The 27,070-nt window shown below is 50.8% G+C and overlaps 1 protein-coding gene and 1 non-coding gene across 2 annotated transcripts in view; both read right to left on the bottom strand.

Moving 5' to 3' along the window:
• Window positions 1–391: 391 nt before the first annotated feature.
• Window positions 392–27,070, bottom strand: part of CDH26 (cadherin 26) — a 39,290-nt gene continuing 12,611 nt past the window's right edge. Inside the window, 15 exon segments of the mRNA XM_045980591.1 lie at window positions 392–1,057; window positions 2,990–3,064; window positions 4,119–4,172; window positions 6,716–6,793; window positions 9,448–9,566; window positions 10,273–10,500; window positions 11,823–11,933; window positions 11,936–12,061; window positions 13,296–13,438; window positions 16,360–16,628; window positions 17,877–18,062; window positions 19,834–19,962; window positions 20,158–20,324; window positions 22,512–22,659; window positions 22,784–22,861. Coding sequence (XP_045836547.1) covers window positions 869–1,057; window positions 2,990–3,064; window positions 4,119–4,172; window positions 6,716–6,793; window positions 9,448–9,566; window positions 10,273–10,500; window positions 11,823–11,933; window positions 11,936–12,061; window positions 13,296–13,438; window positions 16,360–16,628; window positions 17,877–18,062; window positions 19,834–19,962; window positions 20,158–20,324; window positions 22,512–22,659; window positions 22,784–22,861 — 2,100 coding nt within the window. The 3' untranslated portion in view covers window positions 392–868.
• Window positions 25,037–25,142, bottom strand: LOC123927338. The gene has a single exon (XR_006815423.1). It is a non-coding gene; the product is annotated as a U6 spliceosomal RNA (small nuclear RNA).

Below are 27,070 nucleotides of genomic sequence, written 5' to 3'. Positions count from 1 at the left end.
TTTTGTTGAAAGATAAAATCTAATTGGAATTTATTCATTCAATGGTTACTAAATTCTTTCACATCCATAATAAATGCAAGTTACATTGTGTCCATTCATGTGTTACAGCGTGGACTACTTTTAAAGTGTTACACATTGGGCGCCTGGGTGGCTCAGTGGGTTGGGCCTCTGCCTTCAGCTTGGGCCATGATCTTGGGGTCTTTGGGATCTTGAGACCCACATCGGGCTCTTTGCTCAGCAGGGAGCCTGCTTCCCTCTCTCTCTCTGCCTGCCTCTCTGCCTACTTGTGAGCTCTCTCTCTCACAAATAAATAAATAAAATAAAATAAATTTTAAAAAATAAAGTGTTACACATTATAATTTGTCTTATAACAGATTTATTTACTCAAAAGTGAAGAGGAATCAATATTTATTTCTTGACAACTACTAAAAAACTGATCACAAATATTACAAAAGACATTTCCCTATGCATCTATTTTCTTACTTAAACTAAAGCAGAATCATAATTACAGAAATATGCATAATTACTAAAAGCAATCCATTCTCATTTTCCCCAGTATTACCTGTCGTTACCAAATTGTTGTGTAATCTATAAATTATCGTTTTATTTCCCCTCAGAGCAGGGCTGCTAATGGAAACAAAGTATTACACAATTAAATTAAGATTTCTCTAAAAATTCGCATAAAAAAAAAGCATGACCTACTGTTTTGCTTTGATTCAAGACGTCTGCTCTGAAGATACCAGAGCATTTAATCCAGGCCCTCCTGTTAGGGCGAGGAGGGAGAAGGAGGAAGAGGGGGTGGGGGAGAAGGTCCTTGAAACAGTGACGACCTTCCAACAATCAGTCCACTTCCCCAAAATACGCTTTTTTAGGAAGGACCGCCTGACTTAGCCTGCGTTTCCTCACGTGCAGCAGCCTGTGGAGCCCAGGGGTCCCGGTCGGGCTCTGAGAAGGCAAGAGAGCTGAGGCTTTCTGCTCCTTCACACGCTCCCTCCTCCGCGTAGATGTGCGGCGGGTCCCCTGTGTCACCTGCCAGCGCGTCCAGGCCACGGAGCTTCTGAAGAAACGCCAGGGGAAGAGGAGGTAAGTGCGGGGTCCTTCCGCACCCGACCCGTCCTCTCCGGCCCCCACTGGTGCGACCCCGAGTGCGGTGTAAGGCGGCCGTGCTCCGTCCCCCGCTGTCACAGACACGTCTACCGGCTCAGAAAGGAAGGGCGCCCCGCTGAGGGGACAGAGCCCCGACCTCCAGCTGCTCTCTGGGAGGGAGCCACGGCCACCTCGCCCTGCTCCCACCGCCTCCCGCCTGCGGTGCTCATGGGTGGCCCCTCCCTCCCCCTGCCCTGACGTGTCCCCTCCTGGCACCTGCATCCGCTGTCCCTTCCCCTCGAATGACCGCCCCCACCCGCCCGCCTCCTCTGAGCAAACCCCCGCTCGCCCTTCAGGACCCAGGTCATTTCTCCGTCAGGACTTTTCTGGCTTTTTCTGGTCTGAGGGACCCAGGAAGCGTTCGTGGGATGGACCTAGCAGGTTGAAGGCCTTCACCTGCTCACCATGCGACACCCGAGGCGGGTGCGGTGGGAACCGGCCGCCGCCCCAGGCGGGGTGGACGTGGCCGGAGTGTTCCCGGCTGTCGCCCACCGGCCGTGCCGACGGGCTGAGCTCACCGAGGGCCCGAGGACGAGCAGCACCGGAGGAGGGACAGGGCGGAAAGTCGGCCAAAGGCCAAAGCGGAGGAGCCCCGGGGAGCGCCCGTGTCCCCGAGCTCCCAGCCGGCAGTCCCCAGCTTCCTCGGACCCCAGGAGCCCCTGCGCAGCTCGGCGTTGAGCCCTGCGTGTACACGGGCCGGCCCCCGGGCGTCTGCTCGCTCGGGAGCTGCGCTCACCGCGTGGCGGGGACGCAGGGGTGCGGGAGGGGACGCGCGCGGGCTCTGACCACGGGCCTGCGGGACCCACAGGTGCCTCCGCCCCAGCCGAGTCCGTGACCCACGAGGGACCCGGGGCGCGCGGAGCTGGGGGGAATGTGCCGGAGCTGGGCTGTGCGCTCGGCTGCAGACCCCCGCGGCCGACGACAGTCAGCGAGTCCAGAGGCGGGAGGTCAGGGGTCCAGCACAGGCCCCCGCCCCGACGCTGGAAGTCTCGGGGGGCAAAGAGCCGGGCCTTTCCTCTGCGCTTTTCTCCTCGGGCAGGCGGGTGGAGGGGGACGGGGCCTCCCCGCTGGGTGTGGACCTTCGTCCGTGTCCACACAGTCCTCGCGGCGCAGCCCTGTGTGAGCGCGGCTGCTCTGTGCCTCGGTGCCCAGGGGCATCCCTGGCGGGCAGCGCGCTGTGGAGGGCTCCTTCACCGATGGGGGGTGGGGGAATCTACATGTCCTTCTGAGATGGGGGTGGTCATTCGAGGAGCCGGGGTCTGCCATGAGCCGGCCAAGCCGGGCCTTGTGTCTGAGTCCTTGTTGCTTGACCACCTGGAGCAACGTCCCTGAGCCCACGTTTCCTGCTCTGGCGGCCGGTCTTCTGCCACCATGTGTCTCGCAGTCCTGTGACACGACCTTGCCTTCACAGGGGCTGCGTCAGTTTAGGGAGATATGGGCAGACGCTGCTCTCAGGCCACACGCTGCAGGGCGCCCCCCCCCCCACCCTTCCCAGAAGGGGCTGGACGGTCTGGCTTTGCCTCTAGACTTGGAGAGTGTCTGTGGTCTTGTCTGCAGGGCTGGGGAGCCACCGGACTCCCTGCGGCCTCGGGCCTTCATGGAGACCTACAGCCCCCACTCTGGGGCCTGACACGGGGGAGGCCTCAGGCTGTGACTGCAGAGGGCCAGGCTCAGGTTCCTGAGGCCACGGTGCCGGGGGCCACGTGGGGCATCATTCTAACAGCCAAGGGGAGGGGCCAGCAGAAGCATCACCCCCCCTCACAAAACAGGGTCCTGGGGCCTCAAGTCAGAGGCAGGAGCCGAACCTACAGCTGACGCATGGGCAAAGGGATGCCCTTCCCACCTGACTCAGGGTTTCTGCCACCATCCGTGCCCTCGCGTCCAGGCATCGTCTGGGCACCACAGTGTCCTGGAAAACCTGTGAAGCAAATAAGCCAAGTCCCAGCACCACTGAGGAGCCCCCTTCCGGCTCCCCAGTTTGGTGCCCTCTGCTGCCGTGGACAGGGCTGTCCCAGGGGAGGAGTGAGGCCAAGGACATTGTGCACACCTCTCCTGTGTGTGTGTTGGGAGAGAGGGGAGGCCCTGCAGGTATCGTCGCCAGACCTTTCATTGCCGTGGCTTTTGGGGGTGAAGGGAGGCAGAGTGGAACCAGCCAGCAGGCTTTTCATGTAGTGGAAAATGGTTTACATCTTTTTAATTGAGCTCCCCCCCAACTTGTTAATAAAAGCAAAAACTTCATAATTTGCTTTTATGAAATGAATTCAAGGAGTTTTTCATCTCCTGTTTGCTAAATCAAAGGAAATCTTGGTATTATAAGTGAAGCTACCTAAAAACTTCACATTTGAAACTGTTCCTTGGCAGAAATCCAGATTCTCTTGGTATTTTAACAACCGACTTCCAGCAATGTGTGGGAGTGGATTAGATGCGAAGCTAACATGATTTTGTGAACGGCCTCCACACCCGACTTCTGCTTTATTTCCAGCAGAACCCCTGATCCTACTGACGGCTTTGGTGGCGGGTGTATATTATGTCTCTGTGCTCAAACAACACTAATAAGAAGCAGGTCTTCTCTGTTTTACTTATGATGGCGTTCTTCCCAGGAGCTCATGTGAACAGAAGAATCTGGCTGCTGAAAAAGGTTGAGGAACAAAATGGACCAGAGGGTCTCTGGGGTCCCTTTAGCTCCAAATTCCTGTAAGCTTGCGAAGAACACAGAGGACTGTTCAGGCCTTGGCCAAGTTCTTAGTGACTCAGCAGCAAAAGGAATTTGCCAGGGACTGAAAAGCCCTATGCTTCCAAGTCTAGATGTGTGTTTTTTAATGACTTATAGTTCATTTTTCCACACTCACGCCTCCTTTTACTTTATTTTTATGTTGGGCGTATTTTTTCAAATTTCTAATTTTCAGGGTTTCCCACAGTTGTTAGCAGGGTAAGGCAACCCTTTCCATAGTAACACCTTCGTCTGTACTTACAAGAGTAGAATACTTGTTTCTCACTCCTCTTGGCTCAAAAAGCATGTCACAACCCTTTAAAGAGGATGAAAAATACATAAATTAGTCAAACAAAGTAATAAGGATAGGAATGTTACTGGTTTTATATAAATCACCCAAGGATGCAGACATGTGACTAGAAATTCTTGCCATCATAGTGCTTTTAATTTCTGCACTAAAGAAATCATAATTCTAGTGAGCATAACCATCCGTAGCAAAAATCCATGGAAAAGCTTTTCGGCTGCTTGATGGGGATGGAGTTTGAAAATAGGAGATGTTTCAAGACCCATCTTTGGTCCCAAAAGCCCAGTAAGGCTCACTTGATGCCATGGGCACAGCCTCAACATTTGTGAATGAAGTACATTCATGATCCCTAGGACCCAAAACCAACGACATAATTTGAAGGACCCAGTGCAAAATTTAAACATGTTGGACCACTTGTCCAAATATTATGACTTTCAAGATGGCGACCACAGAGCTTGAAACCAGCACAGGACCCCATGTGACTGCCTGGGTCCATCTGTGCCCACGATGGCCGCCCTACCAGGGCCAAAGGGACACATTTATGAATGCACAAACCCTTTCAAAGATGTGTTCATGACATCATCTTTGTGCAAAAAAGAAAACCACATTTTTATCTTAGCTCAAACAGCCTGAGGAAAGGTAATGAAATTATAGAGATCTTGAATTCTTTTTTAGAGGTTTCATCACAAACAGTGTAGCTTTTTTTGAACCTTGAATATCTCTTTTAGTAATTGTCCCCCAAAAGTACATTTTTTTGCTAAAGTAGTACCTACTTATACTGGGGCAGTCCAAATAAGTTCTCTATTTGAAACCTCTCTTAATTGTGTTATGCCGAAGTGGGTTTTCTGGTTTTGATCAAGTGTTATGGTGATGTTATCCTCGGGGGAAGCTGTGTGAAGGGTACACAGGGAGTCTGACCTATTTTTACAACTTCTTACAAGCCAAATTATTTCAGAAAAAATCATTTTACTTCTTAAAGATTTTGTTTTATTTTACTTTTTAAAGTAAGATCCACAGCCAACATAGGAACTGAACATGGTCCTGAGATCAAGAGTCACATGCATTACCGACAGAGTCAGCCAGGTATCCCCCAGAAAAATCATTTTTAATAGCGTAGCGATAGTTCTAGAATTCGTGCAAAAAGTGTATGAAGACATGATGCAGGAGGGTGTCAGGGCTCAGGGTTGCCCACGGCACCAAGTGGATGGGCTTTTGCAACCAAAGATGGGACTGAAATGTGGGGCCAAAGCCACGTGCTTATAACCTTACAGATGATCCAGGCACCCTCAGATGGACGTGAAAAAATGTATTTATTTGTGGGCATTCTAAAAAGCATCATATGTGATCAGGACTGTCAAATAACGTTTTAACAACCAACAATAACCTTAGCTAGTTAGATAAATGAGGTTTTCATTGACTTGTAGTTGCTCTACTGGTATCACAGTCAGTAAAGCAGAGCTGTTCTCACGCTTATCAGGAGCAATTTTTCTGGCCTCTGGAAGCTGACAGACCAGCCATGGAGGAAGCACCACCAGCCCAGCACACAGTGTCCGTGCGCGGGAGAGAAAGGGCAGTCCTCCCCCAGGAGCACGGATTGGTGGGCGGAATGCCTGCTGGACCTGCCCCTGCTCACCCCCAGCCAGGCACCTGCTCGGTAATTTATGGCAGCCCTGGATTAACTTGCTGTTTTCTGCAGTGGGGTCATCTACCCCATAGAGAAGGGAAGGTTTAACCAGTTTGGGAACACAGGCTTAAATGACATTAAATTGCATGGTGAGAAAATGACTCCCCTTCTGACCCCTCATCCACATGCTGATGGCATGGGGGCCGGGGGTGTCTGAACCAGCATGGCTTTCCTATCTCTGCCTTCCTCTGGGACCCTGTGTCTGCGGCAGGTGGCTTTCTCTACCCAGAGTTACTGGGCTTTATTTCTCTCATGTCTATTTTTCTCTTCCTTCTCTGCTCTTCATACCAGTGAAGTTTTTTTTTTTAAGATTTTATTTATTTATTTGACAGACAGAGATCACAAGTAGGCAGAGAGGCAGGCAGAGAGAGAGAGAGGAGGAAGCAGATTCCCTGCTGAGCAGAGAGCCCGATGCAGGGCTCGATCCCAGGACTCCCGGATCATGACCTGAGCCGAAGGCAGAGGCTGTAACCCACGGAGCCACCCAGGTGCCCCGAGACTGTTTTTGTTTGTTTGTTTGCTGTTGAAATAGAGAATGCCCTATTTAAAGAAATGTACTTATTTGGACCGAGGTTGATTTAGAGAAAGAAATACAGTAACAACTACGCAAGCTCCGGTGGCTCAGAGCGCGGCAGAAAGTCACGACAGTGACCGGCCAGGCTGAAATGGGGGCACGGGGGCATCCGGGGCTGTTGACCTTTTGGGCTGCGTGGAGTCACAGGGCTTTGCAGGTCAGGCTGGGTGCAGGCAGGCACGGAGCGGGCTTGCCCAGGGACCGCGTGCGTGTTGGGGGGTGCTGTTCGCTGCCGTGGGAACCCCCCGCAAAGCCGCCTCTCCATCTAAACCCAAGCAGCAAACGGGCCGTGCTCACCTTAGCGCCCAGCTCGGCCCTGGCCTCAGCTGCGTTGAGCACCAGGACTGGCACCTGGTCCCTGACATGTGGCCTTCCCTGTGGGACACACACGGAAAGAAAAATGACAACGCTGAAATCACAGACGGCAGGAATGAAAGCAGAGACCAAGAAATAACATCACAGGTCTCCACACCATCACGGAAAACATCCAGAGCAGGGAAAATACACCTATTCCGCCTAGAATCTGGTCAGGAGGTGGAGTTTCTTGTTCCGTGTCTCATGGGACATGATGCGGGAAAGACCCCGGTTTTGAGAGGGTCTCAGAATCTAGGGCTCATCGTCTCCCGAGGCTGGGGCGACGCTCTCGCGGTCCCCAGGGCCGGGCGGTGCTGGGTACCGTCTCGTTCATTCTTCAGTGAACACACATCCCCAAGGGCCCAAGCGTCGCTGGCGCTGGGTTCCTCTTCTCGGAGGTGGCGTCTGTGCGGTCTCGCGGACACGACGAAGTGGTGGGATCAGCAGCCGCGTCTTGGAGGTGAGTCCTGCCACAAGCGCAGAAGGCCCCTGGGTGTGCGTGTGTGCAGGGCGTGTTCACGTGAGACGGACGACTGCAGCAGCGTGTACAGTTTGATACGGCCTGACTTACCAGTGGCTCCAAAGACATGAACGAGTAATAAACACCGTTAATAGCACTAATATCGGCAGCCGCCTTCACTGCGTGCCTGGCGATGCCCCGGCCTGTGCTAAAGATTTTGTAGTAGTTGATTAAATTGTCCAATAAACCTGAGAGAGAGAGCACACGTGATATTGACCTCTCTTTGTACGTGCAAACCGAGGGTTCGTTAGCTTCTGTGTCTGGTAAGCCACAGTTTTGGAGTCCAAACCCCGGTTTGCTGGATCCCAGGCCTCAGAGCCCCAAAGACACAATGGTAGAAGCAGGGACACATCCTGAGCTGCGAGTAGGAGACAAGGGGACGACATCTTGGGACAAGGAGGGGACACAGGAAGGCTCTCTCGTCCCTCCGACAGCTGGTCCTTGACCAGCACCGTCTTGCCGCCAGAGGCCCCCAGCCTGCCTGGCCCCCGCCCTGCAAGGACCAGGCTTCCCTTCCACCTCTGCTTCTCCAGCAGCTGCCTCCGCCCCAGGACACAGCCAGTGGGCGCCTGGCCGTCGAGGACAGCACGGGGCATCATCACCACCTCTTCTGCCGCAGCTGTGCCCACGGACGCTGCTCGGGGAGGCCATGTCCCCACCGGGCTCCTCCAAGCTCGGCTGCCTCAGCCCCGACCCCACACGGGAGGCTGAGCTCAGCCAGGGCCCAGGAGCCTTGGATGTCCCTGTCCCTGGATGACTGAGCGTCCGAACAGAGTGAAGCTTCCCAGGGCTCACGGAGCGCGGCTCTTTGTCCAGACGGTCTCCTCAGAAGGACACAAACGCACCCGAACAGTGAAGTGCGCTGTCGCTGCGGGGGCGGGGCTTCTTCTGGGGGGTCCAGCAGTCTGGAGAGTTCGGACCGTACCTCCTGCCTCCTCGACCCCACACTGGGAAGGGCTCCACGCAGGCCCGTGTGGGCGCACAGGCACGCACGACCCTACCGTGGCCCAAGGCGGTCACTTCCCTTCCATCATGCCAGGAAGAAAGAGAAAATGCGAGAAGGACCTGCAGGCCCCCGTCAACCCCCAGCGTCTCCCATCCGCGGACGCTCTCTGGAGGATCTCCCTGTCTGCCTGCTCCAGCCTACAGCCAGATCAGCTGCACTGTCTCTTCTCTGCGGCATCTTAGAACAACCCGTCTCGTCCTCCGGGAGAAAATCGTGCTGGAGATCTAAGACAGCGGCAAGGTGGGCCCCTGCATCCCCGTGCAGGAAAGACGGTGCTCCCTTTGGACGCTTCTTTGGCTTTCAGAGTTTAGACCAGCAACGCTTGGTCCCAGGTGAAGACAGCAGGACAGCTCACGGTGCCTTCCTCTGGTTGCCCGGCTGACCCCAGCCCAGGGCTGCCGTGAGGACACGTCAGCAGGAGCAGCTTGAAAGCCATCAGTTACCTGCTGACCACCCTGTGTCCTGGGGAGGGCAGGAGGTTCCTGGGCGCGTCGTCTTTGGTGCACAGCCCATCCGTTGGTTGAGTTTTGTCCTCTCTGGATGGCAGGTGAGGATGTGGGGGTGAGGGACTCGCTCAGCGAGCAGAAGCTAATGGGCAGCAGAGTCCGGGTCTCGTCCCTGCCAGACCAGCGAGCTCTGTGCCCAGCCTCCGCCGGGCAAGGGAGCTGGGGCGGGCTCCGTGTTTCCTTAGTGAGCCTGACACGCTTCCATCTAGAGCAAGTCCGCTGGCGGACACCGTCTCCTCCTAAGCAAGGCTTCCCTACCTTAGCACTCTGGGCGCGTTGGGCCAGGCCCTTCTCTGTGGTGCGGCCATCCTGGGCACAGTGGGGCGCTCAGCAGCCCCCTGGGCCTCTCTGCTTCCACTGGAAGCCAAAGCCATGTCTTCCCGCCCCAACCAAGCCGCCACCAAAACGGTCTCTAGACATTGCCAAACATCCCCTGGGCGGGGGCAGGATCACCCCCTCGTTATGACCTACAATAATAATTCAATTTAGTTGAGTTGGACAGTTTTCATGGGACTCTTTTTCCCATGTGCCACTCGAATATGAGTAAGTGTGACGATGTGACAGGGGGCTCGGCGGGTAGAAAAACACGTCTGGGGATGACGGACATCGCCGTCCGGAAACACGACACGCTCGTTTCCACTACCTGCATTGAAATGGGTTCGCTCTCGTCATTATACGTGATCAGAGTCTGCTGGCCTTCCTCGGAGCTTCTGGGCCTGACTTCGGACACGAAACAGCATCGCAACAGGAACAGCAGAGCAGCTACAATGGAACAGAGCAGGAAAATGAGCCGGGCATCTTGTGCTCAACAGAGGTTTGAACAGAACCTCGTTCTGATGACTCGGAGCTCAGCCATGAACAGACAAGGTCCACTGGGTGGTGGTCATCTCCGTAGCTATATGATAGTGAGGGTTGGGGCACACGTCGGCGCCGGGTAACTATTGGTTGAATTGATCAATACCACGTGACCAATAAAATCCTATCGTTTATTTGAGAACCGAGCTTGCTCATTTGTGTCCTCCAAGCCCAGGAGCCCAGGTATCTGCCTATCGCTGCCCCCCCCCATTTCTGCAAACCACAGTGTTCATTCGTGGGGCCCATTCAAGGGACGTCCCTTGAGCACCCAGACCCAGCTCTGCTAGAACACAGGCTTAGCTGGCATCTCCCTCAGTTACAAAAGCCAATTTATTATGATTATTTTTTTTTCCTGGGTCAGTTCGTTCATTCGTTCATTCAGTAAACTGCTGTCTACTAAATTCCTAGAAGCTGCTTTCGCCAGGCAGGCAGCGTGTCCAACCAGGTTGGGGACATCTGATCTGAGTCTGAGACTCTGGTGAGCCGAGGGGTCATTCTCCAGGCATCCCACTGATCTCTGCCATGGTCTGCTCCCTGCCCCAGAGGACTGCACACTGCTGGGGGGCTGGGGAGAGGAGCCACCTCCCCGGGACAGCACCTGCAGACCACTGACCTGCCAGCATCACGAGCGCAGCACAGGCAGGGGCCAGGGTGCCCATGAGGAGCCCAGTTCCTGTGACCTCAACTGAGGGCTCCACACACGTGCCTCTGCTGGGACAGGAACAGACCCTTACGTGGACAGTCTGCTTCTGGGAAAGTCCCTGTTTGTCTCTGATGAACAGTGGCACTGAGTAATTACCGGGCGGGAGGCTTCTCAACATTAAAAGTTCCACGGACCGACCTGCAGAAGGCAAGTGGACGCTGTGTGAGTTGACTTGCTCATTTGCTTATCTACTCAACAGAGATCGACTAAGTCCCTCCCGTGCGCCAGAGCCCTGTACGGAAGTTAGCTGAGTTCAAGGTTGGAAGGAAAAGGTGCCAACACCACCCTCACTTCTGCCTGAGACCAGCTCCCAGTCCAGAGGTTCTCAAGACCGTGCTCCGGTTTGGAAGTGCTCTGGAAGGACCGTAGGACTCACTGAAGGCTGGGTAGTCCCAGTTATGACCCATCACAGCAACAGGATATGGATTAAAACCAGCCAAGGGAAGAAGCACGTGGGGCAGAATCCAGAGAAGCACCAGACTCCGAGCTCTCTGTTCTCCAGCAGAGTCAGGACAGGACCTCCCACGTCAGTAAGTGACCGTATGCGTGGAGCGTGTCCAGCCAGGAAGGCTCCCCTGAGCCGTGCGCCCAGGGTCTTCAACCAGACTTGGTCGTGTGACTCTGCTTGGCCATCCAACGGCTGACCTCGGTCCCCAGTGTTGCTGGAGATCAGCGGATACCCACATGACCCAGAGCCCCCCCCAATCACATCTGTATCTGATGGGTATAAACCCAAGGTAAACAAAGGCATTTCTTGTAGGCAAGACATCCCAAAGGCCTAGAGCTCAACTTCCAGAAGCTGAAGGCAAAGGCCAGAGCTCGTTTGGGGCAAAGTTCAATGGTTTACTACACACTCTGGGTCTGGGAGCTGTAAACATGAGCTCACAGTTTCATCTGCAAAATAGGGTACATGCTACGGACACACTGATAGAGGCTCCAAGGAGAATGTTGGCAGCAGATGCCCGTGGCTGCTCCTGGGAACAGCACCCCAGGTCTTCTTTGGGAAAGCCCCAGTTCCTCAACTCTCAGCCCATGCAGGTCAGGAGATGGGAAGCCCAGAGCCCAGCAAGAACCAACCAATCAGCATATCTGCCTTCCCAACCCCCACCCACAGTAATTGGGGCAGCTGACCAAAGCCCACACAGTGATATAAATATCCTTGCCAAGCACTTGGGTGAGTCCTGGGGACTCCCAGCAGCCAGCTGCCACCCAGAGGAGAGCCTTCCTGGAAATGAAGGGACCCAGGGAAAGGCAGAGCCACAGAACAAACATCTTCCAGGAACGTCCCTCGAGCACAGACCCAGCTGTGCTAGAACACAGGCTTGGCTTAGCTGGCATCTTCCTCAGTTACAAAAGCCAACTTTTTATTATTATTGTCATTATTATTATTATTACTTTCCTGGGTCGGTTAGAGTCAGGTTATTTTCAGTGCTTTATCCCCAACCAATACAAATACTCACCCCGATTTTCCCCCAGCTTCCATGTGTCTCTCGCACTTTCCCACGAATTGTCCAATTCAAACGTAAAGGGGTCGGCATAGGGCTCCAGGTCGGCATCCTCCGCCTGGAGCAGAGGATCTCATTCACCGCAGACTCACAGACCTCCATGTATTGAGAACAGGGATGGAGAGCGGGGGCACTGTCGTTGACGTCAGACAGGAAAAGCATCAGGGTCCCCGTCCCGGTCTGTGGTGGGAAGCCTGGAAATGGAGTTCCAGGAGGGGTTGCTTGTTAATTTAGAGAGACCTCTCGAAGCACATACCCCCGGAGAATGGACAGGGTCATCCTCCCAGGAAAGGAGTCATTGCACTGAAACCACTTCCCTTTCAAGGTCATAGGCTCTCCTCTAGGTGCTTGCTCTGTTCGCCTGCTGTTCTGAAAATTCAGAGTATTTGGGAAGGGCACATTACCAAAACCCTTGCCACCTCAGAGCATTTGTAGAACCAGGTAGAAAATGGAATCATTCGTTTTTCCCGGTGGGTCATGTCAGGTGTAAAGAAGGGAGTGGGGCCGGAGTGAAATGGGTGTGACATGGAGATGGAGATGTTGGGCCTTTGGCTGTGTCCATGTCCGAGTCCTGGTTGTCACCAGACATTACAGTCATGCAATGTGTTAACCATTAGGGGACACTGGGCAGTGGGCACTCTGGACCCCACCACATTGTTCCCTCAGGTCCCCGGAAGATGGACCCCCCCCTCGCTGTCTCCCCACCTCAGACTGATTAGGAACACAGATTTAACATCTTCCTAACCAACATTCTGCTGCATCATCATACAACACCTACAACGTCATCTACATACATCGACGTACAACATCTACACACATCATCCACAACCTCATACAAATGGGACATACACCTACATTTCCCTTAAAACCTGGGCTTTAACTCAGAGACTTCCTTAAACACAATTATTAAAGTTATTTGAGAGTTGCTGTTTATTCAACTCTGTGCTTGGGCAGGTTTCAAAGTCCAGCCTTGGGAGATCATAGAGAAAATGTTGTGACCTGCTCAGAGCGCTGCACACCCTGGTTTATGACAAATTGGTCCCACACAGTCACATTTACCAGAGCTGATAAGCCATTCCAAGTACAGGGAAACTGTGCTAAACCTTTACCACACACACCAGCTTTGAGGAAGAGGCACAGAGTTGTTTTATGGAGGGATGAAACAGACATCGGGTCAGCTGGAGCCTTTCTCACCGGCTAAATCGTCTCTTCTGAATGCATCCTGCCCCTCTCCCCAGGGCATTGGTCCTTGGTTTGCCATTTCAAAAATTATCACAAAGAGTAGTTGTCAGGATGGATGCACGGTGCTAAAAAGGTTTATTTTATTTATTTTTCCCAGTTGTGCGGAAAGACTCTCACTAGTGTTATTTCCCCTCAGGAAGCAAGGAAACACACGTCCCCCTCCCCTAATTTTGAGTCAACACTTACCCTCATCAACAGCCTGCACGATGATTGTGTAAAAGCTGTCATTTACATAAGGGGATTCTCGGTCGATTTGCTGCGTGGTGGTAACTGTTCCTGAGAGCTCATCAACGGTCACCCAACTGGCTGGGTCGTAAGCCAGTTTGTACCTTATAGAAGGAAACACATGCAACTTTTAAAATTAAAAAGTTACATCAAAAGGCAAATCGAAATGTAACACAGCAGACACAGATCCTATCACAAGTAAAATGGGAAATCGTAAGTGGAATCGTACAGAATTTGTCTTTTGCGACTGGCTTATTTCACTTAGCACAACGCCTGCAGGCTCATCCCCGTTGTGGCGTACTGAAGACCGCCCTCACTTTTCAGGGCTGAATAACATTCTGTCACATGTATATACCATGCTGGGCTTATCCATTCATCCTTCAGTGGACGCTTGTGTGGCTTTGGCATTTTAGCTATCGTGAATAATGCAGCTAGAACAGGGGCGTACAACTATCTCTCTGAGCCCCTGCTTTTACTTCTCTGGGCGTGTCCATACCCAGCAGTGGACACGATGGATCTTAGGGTGTCCTACTTTGAATTTTTTTTGAGGAACTACCGTACTGTTTCCTGCAGTGGCTGCACCAACTTATATCACTGCCAAACATGCGCAACGGTTCCAGCCTCTCCACATCCTTGCCCACACTTGATTTCTGGTGTTTTGGTAGTCGCCATCCTAAACAGCATGAGCTGGACTTTGATTTGCATTTCCGGGCTGCCTAGTGATGTCACGCATCTCTCATGTGCTGGTTGGAGAAGCGTCTGTTCAAGTCCTGTGTCCACTTTTAGATCAGGTTGTTGGTGTTCCTCTGGTGTTGTGTCTCAGGGGTTCTCGGTACCTTCTGGAATTAACCCCTTCTCACTTATAGGACTTGCAAATATTTTCTCCCATCCTGTGGGTTGCCTTTGTACTCTGTAATCGTGTCTTTTCATGCACAAAATGTTTTGATTTTCCAGTTTGGTCCAATTTGACATTTTGTCCTTTGTTGTCTGTCTTTGGTGCCACATCCAAGAACTCATTGCCAAGCCCAGTGTCAAGACGCCATTGCCCTGTGCTTCCTTCAAATGGTTTAATGTTTTTGGTCTTAAAGTTGGATCCATTTTGAGTTCATTTTTGCATATGGTGTCAGGTGACTTGTTTGTGTATTTGGATCTTCAAGTGAGTCTCTAGCAGAAGGCATGGACCGGAATGTATAAAGTCCTGCCAGTCTCTGTCTTTTGATTAAAAAGTTTAATCCATTTATGTATGAAGTAATTCTGATAATCAGCCCTTCATCACCTTGGTCTTTGAGTATTTTTAAGGCTCAAAGTTGTTTGAAAGCCTTCTTCTAACCGATCTGCCATCATGTATTTTTCAGGGACGGTTTCTGACGATCTATTGTTTTTCCTTTGAATGGGCCTCATTTTCCTGTTTTGTTGTGTGCCTTGTGGGTTTTTTTTTTTTTTTTCCCCTTGAACACTAGGCATTTGGCTCTAACGTGGGACCTCTGGGGATCAGATTCTCCCCCTTCCCAGGGTTTTTTGTTTTTCCTTATTGTTTTTATTTATTTTATTTTTGTTTGTTCATTGGACCATCACAGGATGTCTCTGTGCTGAGGATCAGCCTCTCAACTTAATGTCCTCTCAGGCCTTTCCTGACCCTTTCCTGGGTATGCTGGCCACTCTCTGATTTTCCTCATACATGTGGTTGCTGTGGAATGTCCAAGACTTCAATGTCTGGGCCCCAGAATAGGAAAAAGCAAACAAGGAAGGGGAGAATGATGGCCTCTGTCCATCCAATCCCCTGAAGCCACTGCAGCTGGTGGGGGAGGGAGTCAGCCACACTGGGGAAGGGGAGAAGCCAACGGCTGCCTTCCTCTTCGCAGCAGACAGCAAGCCGTGCACAGATCCCTGGTGTTTCGGGGACAGAGGGTTTTTGCCCACTCTGGCTCCTGCAAACTACGTTGGGCCATTCCAGGAGCCTGTGCGCAGCTGCCGGCCACCAGCCGAGGGTAGGGATACATCACTGCTATTGTGCTCAGAGCCATAATTGACCAAAATTAACTGCAATTTGCCATCCAAGCGTTTCTCTGACAGCTGCAAGCTTTCAACAGACTCCAGAGTTCCAAACTAGGTACGTGAGACAGATTCTTCGGGTGCAGTGGTCTGGGTGGAGAGACTGTCCTGGTGCTTCCCACTCCACCATCTTCCTAGGGACTATGGCAAATCTATGGCAAAACACTGAGCAACCCAGGTGTGCCCTCAGGTGAGTGGGTGAGCACAGTGCGGGCTGTGCAGACCACGGAATATTATTCAGCCTTGAAAAGGAAGGAAGGTCTGCATCGGCAGCACGCTACCACATGGATGAGCCTGGAGGACGCTATGCTCAGTGAAATATGCGGTCACAGAAAGACAAATACTGTACGATTCACTTCTGCAAAGCACTTCGAGTAATCAGGTCCACAGAGAGAGAAACGAGCATGGTGGTTGCCCATGTCTGGGGAAGAGAAATGGAGGGGGGGGGTCGTGTTTCATAGGGACAGTTTCAGTTTTATGAGACCAAGAAATTCTGAAGTCAGACGGTGGGGATGATTGCACAACATGAAAGTGCTTAATGCCCCTGAACTATACACTTAAAAATGGCTAGAATGGTAAACTCTGTGTTAAATATATTTTACCATAATTAAAAAAGAAAGAAAGAAAACAAAATTTCTGTACCCCAGAAGCCAGAGGGCTGCCCTTTGGTAAAAAGGGACCTAGAAACACAAATTATTTTAGTACAAGGAAACCATATAAAAGTGATGTGCGCTAAGTGCAGCGGGAATGAATGCGTGCACTCCCCTGGGGGGGTGGGGGATCAGAGGCAGCTACAGAAGGAAGGAGGCTCTAAATGTGGGCCAGCAGTCCTCCTCCTGGTGGCTTCTGGTGTTTTCATAATTGGTGGCGCCAACCTCACCCGCCTGCCACAGGGCATTCGTCCAACAGGAACGCCCGCGGGTGCCTGGTTGGTTCCGTTTAAACGACCCCCTCCCCGTTCCTCGCTTCTCACCTTATCGGGCCTGCCGCTCTGTCTGGGTCTGTAGCACTGAAAACCCCCAGCTGAATTCCAGGCCCTGTGCCGTCGACCTCGCTGACAACGAAGCTCCGGGGCTGAAAGACTGGCGGGTCGTTGGCGTCCGTCACCTGCACGCTCACAGTGGCACTGGCCGCCACCCCCCCAGACCCCCGGACCCTGCCCCCCTCGCAGGGGAAGAGCAGCTCCTCGTTCTCCACGGCAATGATGAGGCTTCGTGCAGGGCACGTTTCATAATCCAAGGGCTGTGGGACCCAGAGACAGGATTCGTGAGCACCTGCTGCTTCCCTGGGAGGACGCTCCCCATGGGGCATCCGCACGCACCCAAACGTGTGGCTTTGCGTTTCATGTATTATTGACGCTGTCTGTGGTAATGATCAAAAGGCAGTTGCCGGCCCATTTTCAAATCACTTACAGAGTTCTGTTTTTGGGGTTTTTATTTTCCTCCCCCTCTCTGGATTGAAAAGAGCCACCATCCATCAGAGAGTAATGAAAAATGCAACAAAAACCATAACCTAATGAAACATGAATGTGGCAACTCGGCTGCAAAAAAAGAAAAAAAAAAAACACAGGAGCTTCAAGAAATACAGAAATTAATGATCACAGTTGCTCATGGTGCAAAGTGGGCAGTGACTTAAGAGCACTGAACAGCTGCGAATATGGGAGATATTCCGTCCCAGGCATCGGGCACGGAGCTCCCCTGAGCCTTGCTGTTCACAGCACGGTTGGGGCCCACGGGCGTCGCCCAGCACCCTGTTCCTCCGACAGCAGGAGCCCAGGCCCCGCCCCGACCCTCTGACCCACGCCCCTCTTTGAACCTGGTCCCCAGGTTGACTCACTCACCTGACCCAGGAGCCCCGGTCACTCCAGAGTCTAGCTGAGAGCAGTGGAGTGACCACCTTAGTCAGAACCCCTCCTCCTGCTGTGTGACTTCGTGAAAACAACCCAACCTCTCTGGGCTTTGGTTCCTTGTCAGTGAAAGGAGAAAATACTACTTTTCTGTAGGGCCAGCTTGTCCTCAGGCACATCGGGTGAAGTGCTAGGAGCCCACAGGACTTGTAGGGGCCCACGTACACCTTGGAATGACTTTTAGACTCCGAAGGAAAAATATGAACTCTCGGGATGAGAGAAAATGTCTTAAAAATTTTTATTTGAATCTACATAAATCTGTTTTGCCTCCATAATTCTATATATAAATCCATTTTACTTCAAACAGAAAAAATTAAATGTTGAAGAACTTGGCACCATGTCAAAAGTCATTCTCGGTATCGGTATTATTTTGGTGGGAGGAGCCACGAAGGCAGAAGGGCCAAGGGCCTGGGGCAGCTGGCGGTCCCGACCCAGCCTGCCCTCCTCACTGGGCATCACTGGATGCACAACACACCCCAGCAGGCACCCCCAGCGCCAGCGCCCACCTCGCTCCCGGGACTCCTGCGAAGAGGGGTCCCGGCACGGCAGCCGCCTGGCAGGCGCCCCACCCCCGACGGCCTTACCTGAACCACATTTAAAATCCCTTCGTTGGTCTCAGGGTCAGTCAGAACGTCAAAATGTCCCTCTTCATTGCCATTCAGTATGTGAAATCTTGCTCTCCAGGCTGACGTACACGGCAAGTCCCCATCTCAGACCGGGAGCCGTAGCACGCTCGGGCTCGTGCGGCCTTCGGGAATCTGAATGCTGTACTGGGGGAGGCAACCGTCGTGCCGTGGAGGTAGAGACACACAATTGAAAAAGAAAGCAGGAAAGGAAACGTAAGCCCTCCGCCCAGGAACGTGGAAATGTTCCTTCCCTTGCTCTGGAACTTGACCTCGAGCCATCGGAAGCTCCACCTGATCCCACCCACAGCGCAAGCCTCTCTTCCCTCTCCCGGCGACTCTCTGCAGCTGGGCAGCTTTCAAAGTCCTCTGAACTCCAGCTCCATGCACTGATTTCCCAAGAATCTTTAACATCGTAACGGACATCCAAGTTTATCCTAGCTAAAAAAACCTAGCTCTTCTCAAATAGAACTGCTGTGGCGGCTTAGATGAGGACATTTTTCTAACATATGTAGATCTGTAGTTTGTCGGTGCTCCCCGTGACAAGATAACGTCTCGTTGACACGTGCGTGGAAGCAGGCCTTATTTCCCCCACCCTCCGTCTTGAGAGCAGAGCTTTTTACTAAGCCAGAGAAGGATTTCAGAACAAGGTTCAATATGTTTCAGTTATTCTGTACTGTTTGGCAAAGTGTTTTCATTTGAAAACATTTCAGCTTTTCTGTATAATTTTTTTTTATTTTTTAAAGTAAACTCCACACCCAGCATGGAGCCCAGTGTGGGGCTCGAACTCACGACCCTGAGATCAAGACGTGAGCTGAGATTATGATTGGACACCTAACCGACTGAGCCACCGAGGCACCCCGTGGGTATATGGATTTAAATTTTTTTTCAAATGATACTCTTTGAAAATAATTGTTTGTAGCATTTATCAATATTCAACAAAGGCTCCAACGTGCCAGATTCTATCTTAGGTGTGTGAGCGGGATCCGCAAAACTCCATCCCCAGGGAGCAGATGATGTGTGTGCGTGTGTGTGTGTGTGCGCGCGCACGCGCATGCGTTGGGTAGGGACTGTGGGTGTTATGTTGCGTTGGGGATTGAACTCGGTTGTTGGGAAGGGTCTCACTGAGAGAGGTCAGGAGAGAGAAGGAAAATGGATATTTTTCTTTTTAAAAATGCGAATGAAAGAGCAAAAAACATGAACTAGGAAACCAGTCCTGAGTGTTTTCAGCAATCTTGCCTGTCTCAAGGGCTGCGGCATTTACAAATGATCCGCAACGGTGGGTTCCAGTGCTTTCTTCAAGTACGGGGATTGGCAGCATGTGAAATCCTGTGTGGAGCCCTATATAAAAATCTTCCCTATTCCAGAACTCCAGATGTTGTGTGAAAAGCTCAGGTCTAGCTTCTCACCCCAGCGGCGAGCCTGCCCTCCAGGGGATGCCGGGCAATGGCAGCAGACATTTTGGGCTCACATGCCTGGGAGGTGCCCCTGGCGTCTAGTGGGCCGAGGTCAGGGTTGCTGCCCAACATCCTGCAGAGCACCAGGCAGCCAATCCTGACCCCGTGACAAAGAACTTCCCGTCCCCCCTCAGTAGTGGGGACCTGAGAGACCTCCCTGCAACGTGAGCACAGAGTCCCTCTCTCCCCGGTGCCTCGGCGTCCCCGTCTGTAAGACAGACATCACGTGCGAGTCCCAGCCATTCCAGGCACAGTATTCGGCTCAAAACAGTAAAAGGAAACATGAGCTCGCAAGTCTGTTACTCAATGACTCTCTCTCAGGACGGGGGACGTTTCCGTCTAGTTTGAGTGATCTTGGAGAGCGGCGTGTATCCTGGGGGCTACGGAGAATTCCCTCAGCGGGGCTGAGCCAGGGACTCGGGGTCAGGGATGTGGTATCTCGGGCCGCCCAGGTGCCTTACGTTCTCCCGGGTGAACGTGGGCCGGTGGTTGTTGGCTTCTTGCACGTTCACGTGAACGGTGGCCGTGGATGTCAAGGGAGGTTCTCCCAAATCCTTCGCTCCAACGAGCAGCATAAACCGCGGAGCAGTCTAGGTGGGAAGGACAGGAATGGTCAAGCCCTCGCATACAGCCAAGGGAGGTCTTAATAAAGTAATAATGCATTATCGCAAATTCAATAGCCAGGCCAGCCACATAGGGTTTCCCACTATAAGCAGAAATCTTAAGTCCGGGCTCCGAGCTCAAGAACTCATCTCATTTTTTCAAAATAATAAATTCCACATAACCTCATAATCTAAGCATCCTGACAGCCGCATTTCTCCGCTAATAGGGTCAATCTGGAAGCCGCTTCCTTTCAGTGATGGCGTTTGAGAAATAAGGAAGTAAAGGACTTGAGAGTTTGGAGTATTTTCTTCATCCAAATCAACTGTTAACATCTTGAAGATAGGTTGACCTGGAAAGAATTGTTTTAACGTTTACTATCGACCAAAAGCAGCCTGACAAACCAATGGAATGATGATTCTTTGCTAAAGGGCATTGAGACATCCACCAGAATGGATTAAATATTTAAATATAAAATCAAACTGTGGATATGCTATAAAAAATAAAGAGGGGGCACCTGGGTGCTCAGTGGGTTAAGCCTCTGCCTTCGGCCCAGGTCATGATCTCAGGGTCCTGTGATCGAGCCCTGCATCGGGCTCTCTGCTCTGCAGGGAGCCTGCTTCCCCCTTTCTCTCTGCCTGCCTCTCTGCCTACTTGTGATCTCTCTCTCTCTCAAATAAGTAAATAAAATTTAAAAAATAATAATAAAGAGGGATATTCAAATAGTCAAAAGAACTTTCTTTTTTTTTTTAAGATTTTATTTATTTACTTGAGAGAGAGAGAGGAAAAAAGGGCACACATAGAGGGAGAGGGAGAAGCAGACCCCGCTGAGAAGGGAGCCCAACATGGGACTCACACCCAGGACCCTGGGATCATGATCTGAGCGGAAAGCAGACGCTTCCCCGACTGAGCCACACAGGCGCCCCTAAGTAGTCATGAGAACTTTCTAATCATGCTTGCAAATGCAGAAGACGTAAAGGAGAGCTTTGACAGAGCACACAGATTTTTAAGTGTGTGCCAAAAAGAACTATGTAGACAAAATTTAAAAAGAAATGATAAACCAGGAAAACATATTTAAAATATATACAGCAGAGGGACGCCTGGGTGGCTCAGTGGGTTAAGCCGCTGCCTTCAGCTCGGGTCATGATCCCAGAGTCCTGGGATCGAGTCCCGCATGGTCTTCTTGCTCGGCAGGGAGCCTGCTTCTCTCTCCACCTCTGCCTGCCTGTGTGCTCTCTCTCTCTCTCCTTCTCTCTGACAAATAAATAAAAAAAAATAAAATATTAAAAATATATATATATACAGCAGACACAAACATTTTTAATACCGAATGAGAAGGTTAAAATCAAGAAAAAAAACGACAAGCACACAAACAGAAATGGACAAAGAAAGGACCCATGTATCTGTTCGATACACTGAAGTGGACGAACATGCGAGCATTTAATGATCAAAGACGAGCCCTGTGCCAGGCGCCCTCAGATGTTGCCGGGGGGTGAGGAAAGCGGAGTCCTTAAATTGTGCTTGCAGTCAGAACCAGCCACCCTGCTCCTCTAAATTATGACCAGTGAATAATGCTTCAGTGGACAGAGATTTAGCTCAAAGATGTTCACTGAAGCATATTTCGTGAAGATAACAAAAAGTGGAAATAGCTCGTCAATGTCTAACAATAGGAGATTAGTTAAAAAACCTTAAGCACATCCAGGAAATAAAATATTACATAATCAGATGCTGGGGGGGGTACACGGTTAGGTTACAAACAGTAAATTTGTCCGTTTAGAAAAGAAAATTCATAACTACACACGTATGAAAAAACACCCGCACATTTGTAAACATTTCATATATACTCATATATATTTTGCACTATGATAAAGATGAAAAATGCATATGTAATGATATGTAATGTCGGAAAATATATACACATAGATAAATACATAGTGTGTGTACACACACACATATAAAATTCAGAGAAAAATACTAAAAGAATATAAACTAGAACATGGATGGTACTTACCTCTAATTGGAAGCATTAAATATGCTTTCTAGTTCTGTCTTAATTTCTTGGAATTTTCCAAAATTTTCTGAAGCCTATTTTGTGAATAAATAATGCTTTTCTGTTATGAAAGTAGATGCACAGTCTAGTGAGACTGGTTTGGACGTAAAGACTCGCAGACTCAGCAGCTCAGAAACTTGAGATGGCATCTCGTTGCCATTTTCCAGGAGAGACGTTTACAGAGCTGTCCAGGAAGGCACCGTTCCACTCTGCCTTTCCCCCTCAGTGCATCTGACTTACTGGAGACTGGCCTTCACATATCAGCTCTTGCAACAGACACAATTTCCATCTCATTTTACTGCCTATACAAAACGACGCTTACAGACCTCCAAGCATTCTGCTCAAAACCAGAGCCTGCCACCTTCGGGATGTGAACAGTAACATTTCTCCCAAAAGACAAGGAGGATCGGGCACCACACCAGCATCGAAGCAGGGGGACAAGAGAGGACCCGCGGGGAGAGGAAGCCCTCGCGCCCCGGTCTCACGCACCTGCCATGTGGTTCTCCTTCACACTGATGTTGAATTCCTTCTCAGGAAACTGGGGTGCGTGATCATTCACATCACGGATCCTAATGTTGAAAACCAAGGAATTATCCAAGAGCTTTCCTGTAAAGCGATCCACAACGTCAAAGTAAACCTGGGAAGCAGAGAGCGGAGTTAATGTTGTGGGATCATTTACTTGACGGCACGATACATGTTAACGTCCTCGCATGTTCTGCGTCCTCTCCTGCACGAGCTGCAAAGTTTCTGGGGGCAGAGACCTCATTGCTGTCCTTCACCACATGACCCCAGGGACTGAGCACAATGCTGGCATGGACGAGGCACTCAGTAAATATTAGTTATGATCGGGTTCTAATCTCGTTCTTTCTATCTGGGTAAACGTAGCCGCCTTGTTCAGGAGCCTCAGTTTCTGCTGTTGGTGCCGTCATGAGAAACACAGACACTGGCCAATACTGCGGAGACGCCATGCAGAGCAGACATTAGAACTTCGGGGAAAGGGAACTGAAAGTAACCAGCCCAGCTGTTGACATATTGTGGGTTCCGGAGTGGTTAGTGACATCACTTCTGTGCTTGAAGAAGGAGGGTCCACTCATCTCAAACATGCCACGAGAAGTCTTTCCTCCCAAGAGATCTCAAAGCTATACTATGGGCTTCTCACTTCGGTTTCTTAAGAACTTGGAAAAAAAAAAAAAAAAGGAGCAAATTGGGACGCCTAGGTGGCTCAGTCGGTTAGGCATCAGACTCTTGATTTCAGCTTGGGTCATGATCTCAGGGTCAAGGGACCCAGCCCTGTGTGGGGCCCCGTGCACAGCTGAGAGTCTGCTTGGGATTCTCTCTCTGCCCCTCCTGTCTCTCTGTCTCTTTGTCTCTCTCTCTCTCTAAAATAAATAAATAAATCTTTTTAAAAGGAACAAATTAGACTCAAACAGAAGGAAGGAAATAATAAAAATAAACACAAGATATCAGTAAGGTTCAGAATAGCAAAACAAAGTCAATACACCTAAAAGCTGGTTGCCTTCCCATATACAGTTTGGTATCAGCTTGTTGAGATCGACGCAAAGGTCTGCTAGTCTTTCAATTAGTCTAGAGAACTTACAGATAAGTTTGGGAAGAATTATGCCTTTAATACTCAATCTTTCTGGGGCACCTGGGCGGCTCAGGGGGTTAAAGCCTCTGCCTTCGGCTCAGATCATGATCTCAGGGTCCTGGGATCGAGACCCACATCGGGCTCTCTGCTCAGTGGGGAGCCTGCTTCCCCCTCTCTCTCTGCCTGCCTGTCCGTCTACTTGTGATCTCTATCAAATAAATAAAATCTTTAAAAAAAAAGAATGTTTTAAATAATACTCAATCTTTCAACTGTAAATACAGTCTGTTTTTTTATTCAACTAGGTCTTCCTTGGTTTCTTTCATTTGTGTTTTATAGCTTTGAGTAAGCAGATCCTACACAGATTTTAGATTTATGTCTAAGCGCTTCATTTGTTTTGGTGATATTATAAATGATACTGCTTTTAAAACATTGACTTCCAATAATTTGTCACTGGTATGCACAAATACAATTGATTTTTATATATTAACTTTATTTCCTGGGACCTTGCTAAAATTGATTTTCAAATGTTAAAAACAGGCAAAGGATCTTTTTCTCCAAAGATATACAGATGGCAAATAATTCCTCATTCCATTGGCGGTTTCTTACAAAAGAAAACATCCTCTAACTGTGCAAACCAGCAATCATGTTCCTTGATATTTATGCAAAAGCGTTGAAAACTTACGACCACACAAAAACCCGCACACAGATGTCTAAAGTGGCTTCATGCATAATCATCAAACACGGAGGCAACCAAGATGTCCTTCACTTGGTGAATGGATAAGCTACCGTGTGTCCAGATGGTGGAGCATCATTCCGCACTAACAGGACCTGCAGGACTCTGCGGTGCACCCTGCTAAGTGAGGGAAGCCGGTCTGAGCAGGCTGTACACACACCGTATGATTCCAACCACATGACATCCTGGACAAGGCAAAATGGGAGAAGCAGAAGGATCAGGGTTGCCGGGGCTCAGGAAAGAGGGATGGATGGCTAGTGGAGAGGCTGGGGATTTTCAGGGCAGTGAAGATACTCTGTGTTGTCCTGTACGGGTGTATACGTGTCATATACAATTTGTCCAAACGCACAGAGTGGGCAGCACCGGAAGTGAGCCCTAATGGGAGCGTATCGTACTGGCTCCAATGTTGTCGGAAGCGCACAGCTGCGATGCACCACGTTGGTGAGAAGCGGACTTGCGGGGCAGGGCAGAGGGCGAGCAGGCGCTCTGTCCTATCCACTCTCCTCTTCCATCAGCCTGAAACAGCTCTAAAAAGAAAGTACTAATTTTAAAAAGTCCCTACTTATAAAATAAAAAGTGGGCAACCATATCTACAATTTATTTTTGTTTTTTCTTTTTTTTTCAACTTATATTGTCGATTATATTGTGATTTATTTTTGAGTACATATTCAATGTACCTGTATTTTTGTTTTTCTAAGTAAGGAACACCTCACAAATTTGCCTGCCGTCGTTCCAAGGGGCGATGCTAATCTTCTCTGGATCATTCCCGTTCTAGTCTACGTGCTACGAAAGTGAGCGCCATATATGTATTTTCAAAAAATGATTTATCTATTTATTTGAGAGAGAGAGCCAGGCGGGGAGAGGCAAAGGGAGAGGGAGAAAACTCTCAAGCAGACACCCCACTAGCGCGGAGCCCGCTGTAGGGCTCGATCCCAGGACCCTGAGATCATGACCTGAGCCGAAATCAAGAGGCAGACTCTTAACCCACTGACCCACCCGGTATATATAACAGATGTTATGTATTATATGTTGGGACCCTCCGTAATTGTTACATGTCGTCACCCCAATATATGTATTATATATTACATATATTATGTATATTACATAATATATTCCGTGTGTATGCACATCATATATCACGCATATACATAATATACATACGTATAATATGTACATAACATAGGCAACGTGTTACAGAACATGCGTGATGTATGTGGTGCACATGTTAAAGTAAGTCTGATGTGACTTGCCGCCGAGTCTCTGCTGCTCTCGGGTGAACAGTGGTTTTATTGGTAGAAAGGTGAAAAGACCGTGGGGAGTCAGCGCCGAGGCCGCAGTTCAGAGTCCCAGAAAAAGGAGTGAGCAGGAGGGAGGTCATGCGGAGTTGCTCTCCAGGCGCAGGACGGTCCGCTCTGGGAACTGCGCTTCCTCGAGGGCTATCTGCTGGGGGCCACGGAGCAAGCACGGGGTTTTTTTCCAGGGGAAGCGGCTTCGGTGAGGCCCAGCACCGAGCTCCTCTGTAGACCCCTCCTCCCTTCCTTGCAGAAGCCCCGGAGGGAGGCGTTGTTGGCGTCCCACTGCGCGCCACGGAGAGGTTCCATGGCTGTCCACACTCAGCGCAGCCCAGATTCAAGTCCAAGTAGGTGTGGACTCGGCTGCACCAAGTCCACAGCCACCCAGAGCCCAGAGCAGGCAGCTTCAGCTGCCGGGGGTCTCCGCCCCCGCCAGCCTCAGGCAGCAGCCGGCCCCTGTCCCCAGAGCCCACGGGGTCTCTGCCGCACCGACCTCCCCGGGCCTCTTTCCTGCAGACTTGTCAGCTTCCCCTCATCGGCCTCCACCATGGGGGTCCCCACAGCTGTCCTGCAACAGTGGCCGGGGCCCCAGGCTCTCCAGGGTCAGCTGTCTCCTGTCCCCTCAAGACCACTGAACTGGTCTGTTCCGGGGAATGCAACATACATTTTTAAATTTCTGTGCAAGCAAATTGGCTTCTCGCACACCATCTCCGCAGGCTCCTGTATAATTTATGGCCGCGCCGGGAACTTGGCTCCCGAATCACGCGGACTTCTGGCTCTGACACGGCGCCAACTGCAAGGCTTCCTCTTAAAAATCAGTGCCGCCTGTTTGTTTTGTGTTTATTATCTTGTATTCCATCTATGATCCTAAAAGCCACATCGGAGACCGTTCGCTCTGGGACGCCTGGGAGGCCCAAGGGCTGTTTATTCTTCGGCAAGACGCTCGGAATTTCCGGGGACTCAGAACTGCAGCGGGGGAAGGACAGGTCATGGGTGTCGTCTGCACGTGGAAAGGGTTTTCAGCCTTTTGTTACAGATTAAGATTTACATCCCGGATGAGACACTGCAGTGCGGTGGCGTTGGCGGGGGGTGGCGTGAAACCACCGAAACGGCAGGGCGGGTCGCGTGCTCTTGGTCACAGACGAGCACACGGGAGAAAATGCAAACACACTAGACGAGGCCCCTTGTACGCGTCGGAGCAAGGAGGCGACGAGGAGTGCGTCGGCGTGAAGACCCGCCGGGGATCTCGAGGAAGATCGAAGAACGACTTCCCTGCGTGTGTTTGTACCCGATGACACTGAGCATGTCCTGACATAAACGGGTGAGATCCTGCCCGACTCGGACTCGTCCCCCTTCCAGCTGCGTCCACTCTCCGACAGTGCTCAGCGGCCGTCGCTGCATTCTCACAGGCTTGGGAAGTATCAAGGAGTGAGCC

This window comes from Meles meles, chromosome 16 (assembly GCF_922984935.1).
Source record: "Meles meles chromosome 16, mMelMel3.1 paternal haplotype, whole genome shotgun sequence".
NCBI lineage: Eukaryota > Metazoa > Chordata > Mammalia > Carnivora > Mustelidae > Meles > Meles meles.
This window is presented reverse-complemented; position numbering and strand designations above follow the sequence as displayed.